Raw genomic sequence first — 21,207 nt, 5'->3', positions numbered from 1 at the left:
GGCGGGCAGGCATGCCGCAGGGAGGGGCCGCGGCCGCCTGGGGGTGGCGGGGTGAGGGACCGCGCCCAGGGGCTCTGACCGCGACGGGAGTGTGGGAGTGCGAAGAATCGGGCATCCTGTTTCAGAAGACCGGAGGGTCCACATTCCTCTGTCAGAAATGAGGAGCTTAGGAAGCGAGGCCACCCCAGAGCAAGAAGGGTGCGCACCACCCAGCCACACCCCAGCGCCTCCTACGGGACGCACGGTTTCATCAAGGTGCCAGGCAGCCCAGGTCAGGCTCAAACTTGCAATCCTCCTGCCTCAGCCTTCCAGAGTGCTGGGGCTACAGGTGTGTGCCACATCTGGCCCAGAGCTGGAGGTTTTCATCATCACACTGTCTATTGTCAATACTGATAACTCAGTGTGGAAGACAAGGTCCCCTGAGTATGGAAGAACACTGAGCTTGAAGATAAACAGCTTCACAGAGAAGCTGAGCTTTTCAGATTTACATTTTTGTACTTTGCTGTACCTGGGACCGAACCCAGGGTCTCCAGCATTCAAGGGGAGGGCTCTTGTCACTGAGTTACACGCCCACACCTTTTCATTTTGAGACAGGGTCTTGCTATGCAGCTCAGGCTGGCCTTCAATTTGCGACCCTCCTGCTTCAGCTTCATGAGTAGCTGGGATTACAGGAGTGTGCTACCATGTCTACTGAGGAGCCATGCTGGGTCGCTCTTACTGAGAAAAATATTTTCTGTCAGGAGAACAGGATATTAAAGTATATTTGACAGAATTAAAGTTTTAGCATCTTGTTTTGAAGTGCAAGTAAAAACACGAATTTTACCTTTAAATTACAGGAAAAGCAAACCAGGACCAGCTGTGCCCCAAACCCTTAATTTCCAAATGAATATGCTGAGTAATGTGATCATCTGTCCCCAGACCCACATACCTGGAAGTGCGGGCTGGAAACACACTTGGCTAACTGCCGGAAAAGAGGCTCCATGATCTTCACGAATTCGGATGGCTCGATCACATCTAAAATTTCTTCTAATTCATTTAAGAACATTACTTCTTTTGGACTGTGAGTCTTTGGCCAGTATTTGAGAAGTGCCATGACCACCTGTGAAAGAAACAGCACAGGAAGTGATGCCAGGACGGCTGGGTCCGTTTTCTCCAAGGTGTTCCCACTGCAAGGCAGCAGAACGTGGACTACGGATCCAGAAATGAGCTATCAGGTAAACAGGTCTAATTTTACACGGTCTGGAGCCACAGGGTTTTTTTGGCACCAGGAAGCCAACTCAGGACTTTGTACTTGCCAGGCAGGTGCTTGTGGCACCACATTTTTAAATGATAAGAGCACTCTTTCTGATCAAGTGCCACTTCAGGAAGCTAGGTCCTCTGCGTGAGTGGTGCTGGGGAAGCCAGGGACTGGTGCCTGTGAGGCAAGCGCTCTACCACTGAGCCACGCCCCCGCCCACGTCAGTTTATTTAATTAAAACGAGAAGGAAAAAGAAAAGAGATAAAAAAATAGGCAGCTCAGCCAAATGTGCTGGTGCACACCTGTCATCCCAGCACTCAGGAGGCTGAGGCAGGAGGATTACTACAAGTTCAAGGCCAGCCTGGGCTATAAAGGGAGTTCAGGACCAGTCTGAACTGCACAGGGAGACCCTGTTTCCAAAAAAAAAAGAGGTTAGGAGAATTAGAGATCAGGGGAGATCATGCAGCACATGAATTCATGTAAGTATCCTAGTGCGGAAGCACAGTTTTGAAACTGCTGGCAACATATATACACAACCATAATCCATTTTTCAAATACTCTGACCATCGCGCGCGTGTACACATAAACACACGTGACTGTGCCGTGCCCTCCACTGCGCTGAGGGTTTTTCACAGAGCGATGTGAATGCAGCTCCTGCTCACCCCCGCCTGGGTGCCTCCGCAGGAGGAAGCGTGGCCAGGCCCACGCGGGCTCTGCGCACACACCCGTGGGCGGGAGCTGCCCAGGAGCTCCGGAAGCGCTCGCTGGAGGAGCTGCAGTGCCTGTGGCTTGGTGGGAACAGCGCCCTCAGTGCGAGCTGCGTCCGGCCGGACCACAGTGTCGCCAAGTGCGTGGTTTCATGCACTATGCTGTCTGCCCGAGTCCCACGCTAGAAGCAGCTTCTGCTGGGCCCTTTCCTTTTTTTATTTGTTCCTGTAATTTGCAAATCCCCATCACAATCAGACAAATAGAAAATACTGGATTTGACTCAATGTGAATTAATATTTCTAGAGTTAGGATATCTTAGTTTAAAAATACACCATAAGCCCAAGCAGGCATTTATATGTGTAAGTACACACGCACATTTGCACACAGAGTTGCACACGTACAATCCATCATTTGGAAGCAGCTGTTCAGCCTGGCCCCAGCACTGCTGGGGAGCCCCGTCCCCACCGCATGGCAGGACCGAGACTGCGGCAGAGGCCTTGTGCGTGGCAGCTCTGGGAGCCTGGCTGGCTGCTCTCACTCACGCGTCACTTCCAGCCTGGGAGAGCCCGCCCCTGCTCAGGAGTCCTCAGCGGTGGTTAAAAAACCAGGTGAGAACTTAAAAAAATATACTGAGAATAATTAAGTTTTGACACTTTTGGCATTTGGGCTCCTGAACAACCTTCTATGATACTACATTTATAAAACGCCAACATTTATTTAAAAGTGCTCTGAATTTTGGCATTTGACATAAAAATCTACAAAGGAACTATGTAAAGAAAATCATTTAATGATTGTCCTATTTGAAGCTCAAAATTAGTACACATGTATTGAGTACCTTTCTGTGCACCCAAACCACTGTCAGGAATACAACTGATGTGGCTGTTTCTTTCTTTTCTTTTTTTTTTTTTTTTGGTACTGGGAATCAAACTTGGGACCTTGAGCTTGCCAGACAAGGCGCTTGTGCTGCTGAGCTACATCCCCGACCTTATGTGGCTGTCTCTTAACTCACCACATAGTCATTTGTCCAACAGAGTTTTATGAGGAGAAAGAAATACGCTAATTTGTGAGCAAATCGGGCCAGCTATTCACTCTTCCATGCCACTGGGAAGGCATTATTTCTGGAGTCGGGTCACACACCGGACTTATACTCACACTGTCTGGGCCCACGGTGGCCAAGGCCCAGTGACCCCAGCTGCTCCTGAGGCGGCAGGATTTGGCCGCGTGTCTGCTTGGGGATGCTAATGCTGGGGACAGTGGCTGTGTGCAGCGGGTGTGGCTCCAGGCCCTGAGCCCACTAGGAGCTCACAGGGCTGCTGGCTTCCGGGAGGAAGAAGAGTGCCACCAGGCTGTGCAGGTGAAGAGACTCTAGGCTTATACCAGCAGTAAACTTTCGTGTACCCAGAAAGCTTCAGTCCACCGCACAACGTCCAAATGGAAAATACTAATTACAAGATGTAAAAGGGGCAGCAAATGTCCTTTATAAGACTGCTTTTTTTGTGTGGCACTGGACATCGAACCCAGGGCTTTAAGCTGAGCTACACCTCCAGGGCTTTATTTTGAGACAGTCTAAACTGCTCAAGATGGGCTCCAGCATGTGATCCTCCTGCTTCAGCCTTCCCGAGTGCGAGGATTAAGGGTGTGTACCACATGCACATCATGTTCTACCAAAGTGTTTCTGAGCCTTGACACAGGCTGACTCTAGGAGTCCCACAGGGGTAGGCCCGGGGGGCCCACACATACCCCAAACCAACGTCTACCTCAGGAGAGCCTACACTTGATATCACTGACGAGCTCTCACTGCTGAAACCAGGCAGCATGGCCTCTGTGTTTTCGTATGTGACTCTGAAGGAGGAAATTTACTCCTTCAGGGGGCTGCACTACTTTTAGTACAAAACAACTTTCTGCAGCCAGGACGGTACCGCTGTTACCTGTGTAGCAGGAGCTATGAAACGAGGCACCGCTGCGTGTGCGGCTTGTCTGTGCTGCTGGCAAACCTGAGCTCCGCACTCACGTCTGTGGGGAAAGCCACCCTGCCTCCAGGGGGACAGCTGTGGGGGAGCTCTCACTCTCGTGGGAGGGGACGTGGTCAGGGTGGTGACAGGAAGGAGAAGCCACAGTGTAACGTGGGGCTTTAGCCATTAAGGGTGTGAGATGTATGCAAGGAAAAATCGTCATACGAAAACTTTGCTCACTTTTTCTCTCCTTCTCTGTCTTTATTTAGGTTTCTGAATAGAAATATGGAGGCGAGGTGGTTGGAATTTCTTTACATACTCTTTCTCAGGAAAAGCTCTCACCCTTCAGTTTGGAGATGTCGGACACCGACGAGAATTAGGGCATGTGAGCATGAAGAGAATACCACAGAGAAAGACAGAAAATGCCACCAACCCCCAATGGGCTGTTATGAAATTATTAACACCATTTCCTTCTCCATACTTAAATGGTGCTTCAGTCCAGTGAAGAGGATGAAAGAAAACCCCCTCACGGGAACTGAAGGAACCACCGCGACAGCACTTGATGCTGAAGTCCCTCATCCCAGCTCCCTAACCCTAGCCAGGAGCCAGCGGCAGGGGAGCGGGGAGGCCTCCCCCCCCCCTCCGCCCCTCCAGGGGAGGGGCGGAGCGCAGCAGGCCCTGGGCAGGCCCAGCCACGGCTTGGCGGCTAAGCCTCTGCAACCTGGAATTCTGCATGTGAGACGAGGGAGTCCACCACAAAATGTAAGAGCTTTGAAGAAGGCACAGCCCATAAGCTGGTACAATAATTCACTAAGAATTTCTCTGCATTTTCTTTATAAAAACTACAATCTCATAAGAAAACTGAAATACAGAAAATGGATCAGAAAGGACTCAGGAGTTACAATATCTGCCTTACTATTAGAACCGTGATTGTTAAAAGAGGACTCAAATGTTTAAATGACACCTACACTCCTTATTTTTGTTACTCAGTGATAAAAGAAAGCTAGTTTAAAAAAATGGGCAATGCATTAAAACAGGTTTTTCTCCAAAGAAGACACAGCGGCTCACGCATAATGAAGAGTCGACGTCATCAGTACACGGAGCCGTGACAGCACTGTCCTTCACACTCACTGGGACGGCGACAGCAACAACAACCCCTCTAAAGAACGAAAATGTGCCGGGCGTGGTGGCACATGCCTGTAATCCCAGCACTTGGGAGGCTGAGGCAGGAGGATCGTTGCGAGTTCGAGACCAGCCTGGGCTACAAAGTGAGCTCATGGCCAGCCTGAACTGCACAGCGAGACCCTGTCTCAAAAAGATTAAAAAAAAAAAAAGAACGAAAATGAGCACTGGTGAGGCTGCAGGCGCGTGGGGGGCCCTGCACAGTGTCTCCCAGCCCACAGCAAGTGCAGGATGGTGCGTGCGAAGGCTGTGGGGTACAGGACAGCAGCACCTCAGAAAGCTAAACTACCACGTCACTCAGCAGTTCTGCTTTGGGGGTACATCTTAAGGAACTCAACACAGACATGAACACACACGTGCACCCTTATGTCTGCAGCCCACTGTTCAAATGCCAAGAGATGGGGTGACGCCAGCGTTCACTGATGGATAAGCAGAACGTGGTCCGAACACCTGAGGGATCACTTTCAGCCACAGCAAGGAATGCCGTTCTGATGGTGTGGGATGAAGTGTGCAGATGGTATGCTAGGTAGGAGAAGGTACAAAGGAATAAGGAGAAGCCAGGTACAAAAGGAACACAGCCGTATGGTTCTACTTTCAAGGGCAGCTAGAATACTCAAATTCAGAGGCAGCAAGTGGATTACAAGTCAGCAGGGGCCAGGAGACGAGGAACAGGGTATTGTCATTGAACGTGTCCGGGGTTTCTGTCTGAAATGATGATGTTTTGGAAACAGACTGTGGAGATGGTTGAAGAACACTGAGAATATAATCAATGCCACGGAACTGCACACTTCAAATGGTCAAAAAGGCAAATTTCATGTTATATATGTGTGGTTTTTTTTTTTTTTTTTTTTTTTCTGGTACCGGGAACCGAACTCACTTGTGCTTGCCAGGCAGGCGCTTTGCCGCTGAGCTAAATCCCCAGCCCCAACATTATATATGTGTATATTTTACCATAATTTAACAATGTTAATAGTGTGATCTATCAGTTTTTTTTTGTCTTTTTTTGAGACAGGGTCTCGCTATGCAGTTCAGGCTGGTCTTGGACTCGCTTTGTAGCCCAGGCTGGCCTCGAACTCGCAACAGTCCTCCTGCTGCAGCCACCTGGGTGCTGGGATTCCTTTTATTTGTATTATCTTTATTTTATATATGAGGGACTTATATAATAAATATCAGGATAAAATGTGTGCATTTTGTTCTAGATTCAATGTGATTTCAACTTTGGCTTTCTTTGTTTGTTCTTTGTCTTTTTGAGACAGGGTCTTGCTCTTGCTATGCAGTTCAGGTTGGCCTTGAGCTCACTTTGTAGCCCAGGCTGGCCTCAAACTTGCAACGATCCTCCTGCCTCAGCCTCCAGAGTGCTGGAATTACAGGCATATGCCACCATGCCCAGCTCAAACTTTTGAGCTGTATACTTTAAACAGGCAAATTGTAGAGTATGTGAATCATATCCTAAAAAAGCTGATTTTAAAAAGTGTATGCAAATGCTTAGACCGGGCTGGGGATATAGCTCAGTGGCATAAGTACCTGCCTGGCAAGTGCAAGGTCCTGAGTTTGATTCCTGGTATAAAAAAAAAAAAAAAAATTTACATGTCATTATACATATAAAAATCTTAAAATAAAAACAAAAACAAAAACAAATGCTTAGACTGGCATCTGACATACCTGCTTTTTGTTAATCTTGGCTAGTATAGCCTTTTGAAAATTTTTAATAAATAAAAATGCCAAGAAAATTAGTGATCCTCCCTTCACCTGGGATACACTGATTATAAGAGGGTTACATTTACTTTGGAAAGCGCTTTCAGGGTAACAAGCTCTTTTTAGTAAGACAAGCACCGTATCCTGTCTCTGCGCTGCCTCCGACCGGAGTTCGGGACCTGGTCACTCATACCAGGCAGCAGCGAGGGGCTCCACTGCACGCAGGCTGGGGATCGCTGTGCTCAGGGGCTCTGCTTTCCGAGGGCCCCGGTGCAGCACGAGAGGCACAAACTTACCACACAGACACTCAGAAAGGGACCCTGCTGTAACACTGCCGCCCTAGAGAGCCTGCGGCACGCGGTGGACTCGGCCTGCTCGTGAGCGCCGCAAATGCAGAGGGAGAGCCGTGCGGCAGCCTCGTGAGGCAGGCGTGCTGGGTACTGACACTCGGGGGCACACGCGTCCACATTCTCGGGGCAGCCGTGCACACTTACCGGCTCGGTGAGGGTGCTGTCCTTCTCCAGAAACTGCACGACACAGTACGCCAGCTGGGAAGCCACAGGAGGAGGAGCATTAGTGCTTGCCGTCACCACGGGAGTGTCTGTAAAACACCTTCCTCTAGCCAGACAGGGCCTGAGGTGGCCCGGCACGTGCCACCTGCCCAAGGAGGGCCCTGGGATTGACGCCCAACCCGTACTTCCTTCCCATTAATCGGGGATAAATTGGAAGGCAAAACCCACAAAAAACCAAAAAATCAGGAAACAACTTTTAGACTAATACCACTGGCAAGTCAACCCAGTGTGATGGGCTTCCTGTGGTCCTTTAGAAGATTAGAATGAACAAGTAATCTAACAGATGGAAAAAAATTACAATCTGGTTCTGTCTTAAATTTCTCAACTATTAATTCCTTTAGTATAGCAATTAATATGATAACATACTGCCTGGGCATAAAAATGTTACCAGTTAATAGCGGTCCGAGAAAATAAGTAAAATCTATCCCAGGAAGCCAGTGTCTTGAACATACTTTCTTCTTTTTTTTCCGGTACCAGGAATCAAACTCATGACCTCGCGCTTGCCAGGCAGGCAGCCGCTGAGCTAAATCCCCAGCCCCATAGAACATACTTTCTGTCGTTCGCCCCACACTGCCACCTCCCAAAGCGAGGCCTGGCAGGACTCAGTCCTGTGTGCTCTGAACACAATGGCAAGCCTGCCAGGGGCAGGCTGGGTGATAGCTGAAAGTGACAAATATATCACCGCCACTCATGGGAGCCCCAAAGCTGCCGTCCGCGTAGCTAGGTCCTGCCTAGGAAAGCATGAGGGGGACCCACATCTCAAAGCATCCACATCTCCCACCACCTAACCAGGTAGTAACACTTACCCACTTATCAGTGTAACTACAGGAGATCCCAACAGCTTAAAAAATCTATTTAAAAAAAAAAGCCAACCGTGTCACAGGCCATTTGACTGGCCATGACCAACAGGCTTTTGTCTCTAGGGTGCTGGTTTTAAATTTCAGCAAGGAAAAGCTATCCCCCGAGAAGCCCAGGGCTCCTTCAGAGCCAGCCAGCCCCTTCTCTGCGCTGTGGCCAGCTTCCTAGCTCTGTACCCAGGAGGCGTTCTGATCTCACAGAAGGAAGCTCTGCACCCTCTTGTGACTTCTGTTGTCGCCACAGGCTTGTCACCAGAGTCACTAGTGGGACCTGAGCACTGGCGGGACCTACTCCTGGAAGCCGCGGAACGCCGTGGTCGGTGCTCCCTGCTCTTACCTGGGGGTGGTACACACTCAGTGATTTCACCTTGTGCAAAGGCAGCAACACCTTCAATAAGAAAATCTTGTGCTCTTCTTTCAGCGGTAAGGCAAATCCATTAATTATACTGTAAAGACAGAATGTATTCGGGGTTTGAATATTTACAAATTTCCCATCATAATCAAGTGTCTTTTTTTCCTTCAGAACCTTGAGCTGCTAATGTTCACTGTGTTCCCAAGGAAGCACAGGTGGAAAGTGCTTGCAAGATATTTACCTCGGTACCCTGTCTGGCCTAGGAGGTCTAATGTAAAACTGATAGCTTAGGGCTGGGGATTTAGCTCAGCAGCAAAAGCACCTGCCTGGCAAGCGCAAGGTCGTGAGTTCGGTTCCTGGTACCGGAGAAAAACAAAACAAAACAAACAAAAACTGATAGCTTATCAATTAAAAAATAATAGCACGCAAGAACTTCCCCCAGAATATGATGAAAATTTTGAAATGTTAATTGTAAGTGTATGTATGAAGAATCTATAGTCAAAGCAATTTGAAATAATTAGCAGTCAATACTGCAAATGTATAATCTATTTTTCTAATAAGCTTCTCATCTGAACCTTCTTCTGTAACTATTTTTAACACTGCTCCTGAGAAAATAACTGAAATTCCATAGTTTCCATAGCAATGATATTGAGGTGTACGATATACCCATGGAACAATAGGGATGAGAGAGCCGTTACTTGGTCACTGGCTACCAGCAGTGCAGAGACTTACCTTCCCAATATTTCCAGTAATTCTGCTATGCCATTGTGATGCTCTGTTTCATAAATAAACCTAGAAAAACAATTTGTCTATTAGAATCAGATCCTGAAATAACACCTGGAAAGACTAAAATCCTCTGGATAAGAAAGTAAAGCCTGCAGGAGGAAAGCTGGGCCACGTGGCACCGGCACTTGTGAAACCCTTCACGGGACTGGGAGGCGGCTCTGGGGTAGAGAGCTCGCCCAGCACCAAGAGGCCCTGGGTTTCACCCCCAGTGCTGTGAAAAACCATCCCTCAAAAACGAAAAAACAAAAACCAAACAAACAGCACTTCTGGACGCAGCTGGTCACTGCCCCAAGAGCTCTGCGGGAACCCGAGAGGCTCCCCGAGGCCTGGAGACGCACATGCCTCAAAGGCAGAGAGCGTGTCTTGCTCAAGTCTCTTCCCTGGATTGTAACGACAGTATTTTTAATTTTTTTTTGTCTGAGTCTTGAGACAGGGTCTTGTCATGCAGGCTTAGAACTCTAGGGAGTCCAGGCTGGCCTTAAATTCACAGTCCTCCAGCCTTTGTCTCCTGAGTGCTGAGATTACAAGTGTGGGGTTCTATGCCTAGTTCCAGTATTTTATTTTGAAAAATTTCAAGGATCCAGAAAAGTGTTAAGGATTTTATTGTGTACACTCGTATGTCCACCACCCAGACTCAGTCATTTACAATCTGCTCTATTTGTTCCGCAGTATGTAAACACATTCTATCTATCCATTAATTCACCTACTACTTTTGCTGCATTTCAGTGTGAGCTGATGTCTTACTCAGTTTTAAAGCTCGCAACGCTGAGCACAGTGGGGGCAGAAGATAAATGCTCTTTCCTGTGCACCTCCTGGACTGTGCCGCTCACTGCCCCGCTGACATCTCCACACAGCCTCTGAGCTGACTCACAGGTGACCCCGAGTGCCCGTCTGCTCAACCTCCTGGCACCTTCCTCAGAGCAGGTTCTTCCTGCCGAGCTCCCGGGCCAGGCACACCCCCTGTGTCAGCTTGTCGCCTGTGTCTCCCTCTGGACAGGGAAGAAGACTTCTCATTACTGTGTTCGTGGTGTAGGACCAAGCCTGGCATCTGTTTGAGGCTTAAAACACATCTGCTGCAAGAACTGGGGACAAGGAGCGGGGCAGGGACTTGTCAGGAAGCAGGAAAACGCCCTCCCCCGGAAGGACTCCCTGGGAAACAGAAAGCCCGCTCCTGCCCCTCAGCCAGGTGCACGAGGCGCCCGTCTGCCCTGACACACACAGAGGACTGGTGTGAAGCCAGAGGCATGCTGGGAAAGATTCCTGCCAGCATGTGAAACTTCACTCAGAGACAAAAGCAACTTTGTGAAGATTTAAACACCAGGCTGAAATCTCAGCCCCTGTCTGAAAGAAAGAGCAGTGACCTTAGGGTAAAGAACAGGCAAACATTCACAGACATGAAGCAGGCGTGAGCACGGGGTCTGGACATTCGTAGGTCCCCAAATGGCCAGGATCCACGCAGGGACTATGGCTTAACTGAGCCCCAAAGGTAGGTCTCTGACAGACTCACAAAGACGGGGCATGAAGGGAGAAAAAACAAGTTCTGTAAAATGGGGTGATGGGGAGGGGCAGGCAAGGCACCAAGGCCACTAGGTAAATGGAGACACAGCCCACAGGCATCAGGACCGCTAAGCAAAGAAACACTGAAATACAGGGACACTGGGCGCGGGGGCGCTCCGCTGTGATCCCAGCACTCGAGAGCAAGGAGACTGCTATGAATTCGAGGCCAGCACGAGTTCAAGGCCAACCTGAACTGCGTGATGAGACCCTGTCTCAAAAACAGACAAACGGAAGAAGAGGAAGAGGAAGAGGAAGGAGAGGGAGAAGAAGAGAGGCAGTTCGCCTGGAAGTACAGCAGGGAACTGGCAACAAGGTGTGCAGAAGGTGCCTCACAGCTCCGTGAGCTCCAGGACACTTGGCTTCCTGAGCCAACAGGGCTGTTTCTTCCTGACCAGCAGTTCTTAATTCCTAGTTATCCTAATTCAACGTGAAGTAGATGTAAGGGGGAAGATGAGAAGAGGCGTCCTTGCTTTTCCAAAGGTGACCAAGCTGGAGGAAAGCCACGGAGCTCGGCTCAGGGCAGGCCAGAGAGGACCCCAAAACTCTGACGTTCCCCTCCCAGGTCGGCTGTCCCTGCACCTGCCTTGCCAACACTAACTAACTCACACCAGCCCCAGGCTGGAGCTGCAGCTCCGAGGACTGGCGGCTTCAGTGGCCTCCCTGCTGGAGGCAGCGGCTGCCTGCAAGAAGCTGCACGCCTGAGGCCTGATGCTCACGCAGCCCGAGTGTGCCACCACAGGCCGCGTGGACAGGGAGCCCAGTGGAGCCACGGCACATGAGCGAGAAGTCCCTGCAGACACCCCAGCCTAGCGGACAGCACGGGGAGTGCAACAGTCCAGAGCCCAGGGCAGGTGACAGGTTTGTAAGGACAGCCGACAGTGACCGGAGGCCTGCAGTGCAGGCAGTATAGCAGAGCACAAGGACTCGCTGCCCCACCCTCGCACTCATGCCTACCCAGAGAAAGAGCAGGAACAGCAGTGCCCTCAGGAGGCCGAGCCGTGCCATCAAAGTGCCTTTTCTTACGAGGCACTGCTGCACAGGCAGAGAACCCTTACCGAAATACTCAGGATCTGCGATGTTCTAGATGCCAGAACTGTTCTGATGTTAGAACATTTGTGTGGATATACATGTATGTATATGTATTATATGCCTTAAATATTATTTTACTTATTATTATTTAATATATATTTATTATTTAAAATCTCAGGGATGGGACCCAAGTTGAAAGCTGAAATTCATTTATGCCTTTTATATATAGCCTGAAGGAAATTTTACATAATATTTTTATTGTCTGATTTAATTTTAATTAAAAATTACTTTTTGAGACAGGATCTTGCTCTTTGCCCAGGTCAGCCTGGCGCTCTTGGGTTCAGGCGACCTTCCTGGCTTAGCTTCCCAGCAGCTGGGGCTGCAGGTGTGCATTGCACCTGGCGGTGCCTGCATTTCAGTGGTGGCTTGTCATGAAGGCAGGTGTGCGATTCTCCATGTTGGGGTTATGTCAGTACAAAGTTTTAAAGTTTGGAGCGCTTTGGATTTCAGAGTTTGGATTTGCGGATCCTGAATGCTCAACTTGTATTACATAGAACTTAAGGAAATAAATACATCTCTCAAACGTTTTTGTTTTTTTTTTTTTGGTACCGGGAATCGAACTCAGGACCTTGAGCTTGCCAGACAGGCATTTGTGCTGCTAAGCTACATCCCTGGCAATATATGTCTCAAGAACTTTGATTTTTTTTTTTTTTCTTAAGTGAAAATGATGTTTAAAGCCCAAACCAATTAGAATCTAAATAATATGTTTACTTTGGCATGTACACAGCAAGGTAATTGTAGAAAAGATTAGTGAAAGAAAAAAAGCCACAAAAATATCACATTTTAGCACTGATCCTTTAACGTGGACTAAACCGCATGATGTGTAATTCTCTAGTGCGGTGTTCCACACATTTGTGGTTCTGCTATCTGAACAAACCCACTTGTGTTGGGGAAACAAAAACACTGTAGGCAGAGCTTTAATTTTAGGATTACAAGGCTGAAATTTAAATTGTACCTGTTCGATGTTATTTAAGCCCTGTATATAATGTTCTGATCTATAAGGACATCAGCCAAGTAATGATCCTGTTAAAAAGGAACAGTACCACGAGGTGGAAAACAGGCACAAACCACTTGGGAGAGTGACATCACTCTCTCGCTATAGCAGGCGAGCTGGGGCTGGGCTGTTTGGCCTGGGCTCCTTGATATACACGGGACATGGGGAACTCGGAAGGACTTCAGAGGAAAGCCACACACACAGAGAGGCTCCCAGCGCCGAACGACTACTGGGGTGACGATAAGGGACCAGAGCTGATCCCAGTGACTCCAAGTACCAGGCTGCACGCGCGGCTGGGAGGGCAGGGCTGGACTGCAGTGAGGAGGCCGCTCTCTGGGCGTGAGCCTCTGCACCTGCCACAGCCTGCCTCGGCTCCCCGCCCTCCTCCCTTGCGTAGTCACTGTGACTAAGTAAGGGCCCGCCGGCCTGTATGTGGCCGTGGGTGACACCACGGGTCCGCTGCCGGGAAATAACCTGGTCTTGGCCCTGAAGCTAGGGTGCATGAAACTCACTCACTTGTCTCACAGAGGGCCGCCATCGCGGTCCCTATCGCTGTCAGGTTGTCACTTCTTTAGCCAACACTACAGTGAATTAATGTCTTAGAGAGACTAGCTAAGACAACAGCTGCAGATAAACTGCTTGTCTGCAGAGTTCCAAGGACAAACAGGGAGCCGCATGAACTATTCCTCCACCATCATTCACTCTGTGCCACTGCAGGGGTGACCCATCAGCCACACGAGGCTGTCCTTGTGGGGATGCAGCCACGCCCTCCCCGTCAGGCAGGGGTTCCAACTGAAGGGGCGTTCCGGGAATCCAGGGGCTGAGGGACTGGCAGGGCAGCAGGTGGGAGAGGACGGCCCAGGAGGCCACACCTGAGCAGGGTGAGAGCCCAGGTGGCGGGGGAAGGCCGCGCCTGTCATCCAGGGGACAGTGCAGGCACACGGTGTCTGCGGATGGAGGGAAGTGAGAACGTGAGAATGAATGTGCCTGGCCGGAGCCATGACCAGGACAGGAACAGGGTGGTGTGCCCAAGTGGAAGGTCACGGCCACGGCCACCACTGCTACCACTGCGCTGGGAATGCTGCAGTGTTCTTCCTGCGCCCTGGGCTAGCTGCCCCGGGGTAGGCATGGCGCTGTCCTGCTGTGCTTCCAGCTCCAGCAGGTCTCCTCTCCGTGCACGGCAGGAGTCCCGACCTCACACCTAGGCACACACACCTCCCAGGTGAACGCTGTCACTTCCCTCAGCGCCCCTCCCCCACGGGGGCTCGGTGAGGAGTGAGCAGCACACAGTGGAAGGGACGTGCCATTTGGACAGCGTCGGGTCCATCACACATCAGGGCAGCGAGCAGGACCACGGTGAGCTCTAGGGGCCAGGCTGGGGCATGGGCGGGGCTGGCTGGACGGGGCTAGCCTGGCCCCTGCACAGCATAACCCAGGTCCCTGAGCATGACAAACAGGCTGTCAACCCGCCCTCCATGGTCCTACCTGCACCAGGACACGGAGGGTGACATCGCGTGGGGATGAGCAGCACCATGCAGACGGGCGTGGCTGCGGGGACTTACCTATAAAATATATTATTTATCTGTTTCCTGATGTACGCGCGCAGGCCTAGGAACTTCCCATAGATTCTGTGCAGGGTGGTTTTCAGAAAATCTCTCTCTCGAGGATCCTCACTGTCAAAGAGCTCTAAAAGCTTCAAGAAGAAAGAGAAACTCAGTGAGCACGGGCGCGCTCTGCAGCTCAGGCCGCAGCCCCGCTATCCGGACTTACCTGCAACACAAACTTCTGATCAATGTATTTCTTCGCTATGTTAGGCTGGAAATCTGGGGACTCTAAAAATCTTAAGAAAAATTCATAAACAAGCTAGGAGGAAAAAACAACAATGAGTCAATGTGGTATTTTATCAACTGGAGATTAAAATACACTGTAAGTTGAATCTTTACTTGCCTGCAAATGCTAGGCTTTTATAAAAGCCTCATCCCTACAGATTCATGCTGCGTTATGTGGCTTACCTCAATTATAACCGGTGACGGTAATTATTTTACTTAGTAAGGCCTGTAGACCACCCCGTAAGTGGCACAAGCAAATGTCCTCCCCGGACTGTGTCGCCCACGCTCCACCTGCTGCTCAGAGCCCACAGAGCTCGCTGCCTCAACCAGGCTGAGACCAACACTGGGCTGGGACTGACAGCTGCAGTGCCCGCCTCTCGTCTCACCCAGCGACCGCACTGGGCCGACGCTGCGGCCTGACGCTGCGGCCCACGGGCCAGGACCCGGCGTAGAAACCAGAGGCCATGGCCGTCTGGCCCCCTTTCCCTGGCTGCAGCACTACCTGGCTCCGGCCCTGCTCCCCATCTCTTTGCCTTCTTCCGGGTGTGCCGCCCTCCCCCTCGCACATCCGGCCTTACTCTGCTCACGCTGCCCCGTGCCTCCTAACCAGTCAGCCTTGTGCCGCGCAGAGGCGAGAAAAAGGTGTTGGTCGGCACAGGGGCTCTCGGGGACGTGCGACGCACGGGAAGCTGACGGAGAGCGGGTCAGGCTGGACCTCTAGGCCCAGCTCCGGGGTGTATCCACACGGTGGGCAGTGCTACTGAAGACAGACTCCACAATTCCACATCAGGTAGGGTTATACCACACAGACACACACACATGTGCACATACACACTGTGCTACCCAAAGCCAGGGGTCCTGGGCCACGACCCTGCTCCCCGAAGCCCGCAATGGGACCCCACACTGGGCCTGCCCTCTGTTCGGGTCTGCCCTCTGGGACCAGTACCTGCAGATGAGGCCAGGCTGCTTCTAACGTTGGTTCGTCTTCCTCGGGGTCAAATTCTGCTCCCGTAGGGTTGGAGGAAGGCGGCAATGTCCGAAACATGTTAACTGCGAACTGAAATCCACAGATTCTATGATTACAACCAGAACATTTAAAAAAATTTACCAAGAACATTTGAAAGAGTATTGAGTGATTCTGCCAGTAGCATTTCCAGAGGAACAGGGGCTTGTCCTTATTCTCAAAATTCAGAAGCAGTGTGGGTCCCCAGAGGGAGCTGAGGTCAGAACTGCAGCAGGAAACGGATCCCCAGGGCAGGTGGCTGCCAAGCTGACCACGGAAGTCTTTCTGGTACCTGTCACTGCTTTCAAAGGCAATGACACCGACAAATGCTGACAGGGCTCCTAGCTCGAGGGCCTGTGCAGCACAGCAAACCAGCCGTGCTGCCTCCGCCTTGTCCCTCAGCTCTCCGGACCACCCCGGCCACGAGGGGTAGAGATTGGAGCCAGCACGGGGTTTTCAGCCCTCCAGTCTGCTGCTTCTGCCCCACCCCAGCCCGCAGCAGTGTTTTAAACACAGAGCTGTCCCGGTTTGCAAGTGCTATACCGGGAACACGGGAGCACAGACTGATCAGCACCGCTGGACTATCAGCAACAAAAACCAAAATACAAGGCATGAACGAAAAATTCAGTGAATATTTACAGTACAAAATCTTATTGCAGTAGAAGACACGTTAGCATTAATCTCTTTCAAAATCCTCCCCCTTGCTTCAAACACATTTACCCCCTCTTTCCTGCCACTTCCTTTGTCTTTTTTTTTTTTTGAGACAGGGTTTCACTATGCAGTTCAGGCTGGCTTGAACTCACTTTGCAACCCAGGCTGGCCTCAAACTCGCAGTGATCCTCCTGCCTCAGCCTCCCGAGTGCTGGGACTACAGACGTGCCACCATGCCCGGCCTCTTGCCACTTTCTGAAGCAGCTCTGAAAGCCCTAGTTCCTGAGTGTCCTTACTTGCACTGTCATGGCTGCCTCTGAATGGATTCAAAACGTTTATTGTTCATGGTCACTTTGACTTGGGGGAAGAGCCAGAGGTTGCACAGTGCCAGACCCAGGGCATCAGGTGGACGGCCACCTATCGTGTTTCTACAGGGCTGCCTTTCTGCTGGATGGCATCTGGCAGCCTTGGAAAGACGTTCATGGGAGTGACTTCTACAACTGCTTCAAACAGTGCAGGAAGCCGGGTGTGGTGGCGCACGCCTATAATTCCAGCCCCCAGGAGGATGAAGCAGGAGGATCACCATGAGTTTAAGGCCAGTCTGGGCCACACAGTGAGACCCTGTCTCAAAACAACAACAACAAAACCAAACAAGCAGAAGCGTGGCAGGAGTGATAGGGTGAGTGTGTATGAAGACAGGGAGAGCATTTTGAGGGGGATTACTAGCAATGTCTTTTTTTCTGTGGTGCTGGGGATTGGACCTACATCCCCAGCGCATGTCTTCTACTGTAACAAATTTTTAAAATTTAAATATCCACAACACTTTTGATCACACCGTGTGCAAACTGGAGAGCAGCAACCTCTCCACTAACACTAAGCAACTGTCACCTGTGATAGATAGGAAGACCCCCGGTCTATAATGCCCCGAGGAGGTGCACCCTCGTCCTGATGATGGGCACTGCGAATCCCAGCTATGCGGAGCTGCCATTCACATAGAGCCTCACACGGCAGCTTACAAACGGACAGCGACGGTGCGCGTAAGAACGCCCAACTGCTGATGACTCAAAGCGTTCAGCCTGCTGCCCTCCTCACTGGTGTGCAGAGTTCTAATCTGCTTTCACGGCACCAGAATTTGGACATCATCATGGGGAAGGGAACTTCAGTGCCTCGTGCTTATGTCCGAGGGCCTCAAACGCCTGCGGAGGGCAACAGAGCCCCTGGGAAGGGTGCCCTTCGGTCACCTTATTAACTGCAATACCCAGCAGTTACCCGGGGGCTGTGAGAAATGCGGGATTAAACCTGTAGCCCTCCGGTGTAATGTAATTGCAGCCCTAATTGCTCCCCTAATTGCAAGCTCCTCTGCGATGTCGCAGGTTTTCTCTGGAACGCTATCTCACACATGACTGGGTGGCTGGGTGACTCTCCCTGAGCACCCCCTCCCTGCCCCAGCCCACGGAAGGAGCACACAGCAAACGCGCAGGGGAGCAAGGACAGGGCCTCTCCCAGCTGTGCCGCTGCCTCCCGCACGGCCAGCGCTGCTTTCACAGAATCCAGCTTCGCTCCACACAGATGCCAGGATAGGACATTTAAGAAAAAAACTACACTTAAAATCTGACTTTGAGTAGCTAGCTGTTTTTACAATCTATTCAAATACAAGTTGAGTGAAATGCTTGGGACCAGAAGTGTTTGGATTTTTTTTTGGCTTTGTAATAGTTTAAATGGGAAAATCATTTATGTTTCATATACACCTAGTCTGAAGGTACATTTTTTAAAAAAATTCTTTTCTCTCTTAACTTATATACACACATATTTGTATTTTCTTTTTAACCTGAAAGAGCATTCTCTCCCCCACCCCCTTGTCTGGTGGCAGAGACTGAACCTAGGGCCTTCTCCTGAGCTACTGAGCTACATCCCATCCCTTTCCGTGCTCTCTAGTATGAGATGGAGTCTCCTTAAGGCACTAGGCTGCCCAGGATGGGCTTCAACTTGCAACCCTCCTGCTTCAGTCTCCTACAGTGATGGGATTACAAGCCTGCACTGCCAGGACTGGCTTTTCTTTTCTCTTTCCTTTTTTTTTCTTCACTTCACTCACTCTTTATTAATTCGCTTTGTGAGCCAGGGTCTTATCATACGTCCAGCGTAACCTTGAACTCTAGATCCTCCTGCCTCAGCCTCCTGAGTGTTGGGATTACAAGTGTGTACCATGATAGCCTGCTAACCTGTAAGAATTTTGTCCACTATTTTTAGGCTGTCTGTACTTTGTAGCCAGTTCATGAGGTTAAGTACAGGATTTTCCACTTCTGGCATCATGTCAATGTTCAGAAAGAGTTGTGTGCACTCTGATTTTCAGACTAGGGATGATTAACCTGTCCATTCTTCAATGGCAGTTGAAGACACAGGAATAAAAACATACACAATTTTGTAAGATACTTAAAAGAAATTTATTTGCAACTTGTCAAACTGACTATCTCTATGATTATTTTACAATTAAGTGTATAACATCTTCACATAAGCATGAAAATGTGGATAATTATGTGTATGAGTTTATTTTTGAACTTTTGTGTTTGAGTTTAAGAACAGAAAATCTCTACCTGATAAGCAATAATTTGTAACATTTATAATCAGTTAATTACTGTCATTTAAAAATAACTGTGGATTTAAAAGTTTATCTTAATGTAGGCCAAGGCTAGTTTTTAAAATTTAATTTAATTGTGTTTTTCTGAGACAGGTTTTCCCAAAATTGTTCAGGCTGGTCTTGATCTTGAGACTCTCCTGCCTCAGCTTTCCCAGTGCTGGGATTATAGGTGTGTGCGACCATGCCCAGCCAGTTTAGTTTTTTATAGATTCTGAATGCTGTATTCCCAGTATTTTATTTAACAATACAGCTTCAATACAAAAACACTGAAATAATTATAGGGTGAAGGTATATTACTTGGATTGTATTGTCAGCAGTATTTTTGCTTTATCTACATTTGGTTTATCACATAAACTGCTTTTTGGAGTAAAATGTGAGACGGTTTAGGAATGCTTTAGAGTAGCAAAACAATATATTCTCTCTCCCACATGATACAAATAAAGGGAGGTGGGGGTTCATGTGTGCACAGTTAGCCACATCCACACCATGGTCCCTAAGCACCAGTGGAGGCAAAAGCTACAGGTACAGTTTATGCAAGTAGTTTTTTTTTTTTCTTTTGAGACAGGGTCTTGCTATGTAGTCCGGGCTGGCCTTGAAAGCACTATGTAGCCCAGGCTGGAACTCGTGGTGATCCTCCTGCCTCAGCTTCCGGAATGCTGGGATTACAGGCGTGCGCCACCACACTCAGCGCAAGTAGTTTTTGATGACTTCAATTTTATATGCAGCGGATGGAGCTGCGTATTTACTGAGCAACTTCTGCAGAGTAAGTGAAGCAGGGACTGGAGCTTCCAGATGAGATGCAGTCACACAGGGTTACCCTGCGGCCTAAATCACAGCAGAGACACGCGAGACCACGGCTTTGCAGCCCCGGGGGCAACGTGAAGGCCAGTGGCCTCTGCAGGGCAGGGGAGAACAGATGCGGCGAGCCCTACACTTGCCCCTGCACAGGTTCTGGGCTGAATGGAGCTGGTGAGGCCCAGCAGGAAAGGCTGGGGTCTGCAAGGCAGAGCTCCAGAGGAGAGCGCTGCACTCAGAGGGACCCAGAGATGTGCAGGGGTCCCCTCAGTCAGCACAGTACCGGGTGGCAAGTTTGTGTGAGGAAATCCCCAGGGCTGGGGAAAGCACCAGTGAGAACCCAGCACAGCTGGCCCTCCGGATCTGTGTGTTCTTTGGATTCAACGGGGACCCGAAAGTATTTGGGGAAAAAAATTCTATCTGTCCTGAACACACAGACTTTTCCCTAAACACACAGCACAATGACCAGTCACAGAGCATTTATCCTGTGTTACGTGTACTAAGTGATCAAGAGGTGACAACACACATGGGAAAATGTTGGTGCAAACACTGTGCCATTTTACGTGAGGGACTCGCGCACCTTCAGATGTGGGTATCTGAGAGCGAACCAGCTCCCCAGAGACGCCGAAGGAAGACTGTCCTAGTCCAGGGCTGGGAACAGTGTCTGCTCCCACCTACCACACTGGGAAAACTGGTAATGCATGGGGCCCTGGGTTCATAAAGGTCTTGTTTCAGCAGTGAATAACCAGCAGTGGAATTAATATGGGTTCGGTCCCACCTAATACATCTAAAAAACATGAACCAAAGGTATCAAAGTGCTTCTAAGTAATTTAATTCCATCTCCCAACAAATCTCAAGACTGTTAACAGAAATACGTAAGTATCAACACTTAACAAGGCAAAATCCACAATGTCAGGCACCCAGTTAAAATCTACCTGAGAAATAAAGAGGCAGGAAAATATGATTTATGATGACAGGAAAAGCCAATCAACTGAATTAAGCTGGATCTGACACAGATACTGCTAGGACTAGCATACATGGACATTAAAGAGGATCCTATGTGTTCTGAAAGTTTGGTGTAGGCAGAGAAGATGTAAAAAAGACAACTCAAATGACAACAGATGACAACTACAATATGTGAGATAAAAACTTACTGGATGAAATTCACAACAGAGGAGACACTGCAGAAAGGGTCAGTGAACTTAAAGACATCAGAGGAGAGGGACAGGGAGGGAGAGCGTGGGGAGGGACAGAGTGGGGAGGGAGAGCGCGGGGAGGGAGGGCCTGGGGAGGGAGAGCATGGGGAGGGAGAG

The 21,207-nt window shown here is 49.7% G+C and overlaps 1 protein-coding gene across 1 annotated transcript in view; it reads right to left on the bottom strand.

Annotated features, from left to right (window-relative positions):
- Positions 1–21,207, bottom strand: part of Ppp2r5c (protein phosphatase 2, regulatory subunit B', gamma) — a gene marked incomplete at its 5' end in the record, with an annotated part of 130,446 nt that overhangs the window by 18,919 nt on the left and 90,320 nt on the right. The window contains 7 exon segments of the mRNA XM_013507826.1: positions 929–1,099; positions 7,269–7,322; positions 8,541–8,649; positions 9,288–9,347; positions 14,544–14,674; positions 14,752–14,844; positions 15,757–15,867. Coding sequence (XP_013363280.1) covers positions 929–1,099; positions 7,269–7,322; positions 8,541–8,649; positions 9,288–9,347; positions 14,544–14,674; positions 14,752–14,844; positions 15,757–15,867 — 729 coding nt within the window.

Source organism: Chinchilla lanigera, unplaced genomic scaffold (genome assembly GCF_000276665.1).
Source record: "Chinchilla lanigera isolate Chin_1 unplaced genomic scaffold, ChiLan1.0 scaffold00137, whole genome shotgun sequence".
Classification (NCBI taxonomy): domain Eukaryota; kingdom Metazoa; phylum Chordata; class Mammalia; order Rodentia; family Chinchillidae; genus Chinchilla; species Chinchilla lanigera.
The sequence above is the reverse complement of the archived record's forward strand: the minus strand, read 5'-3'. Positions and strand labels throughout refer to the sequence as shown.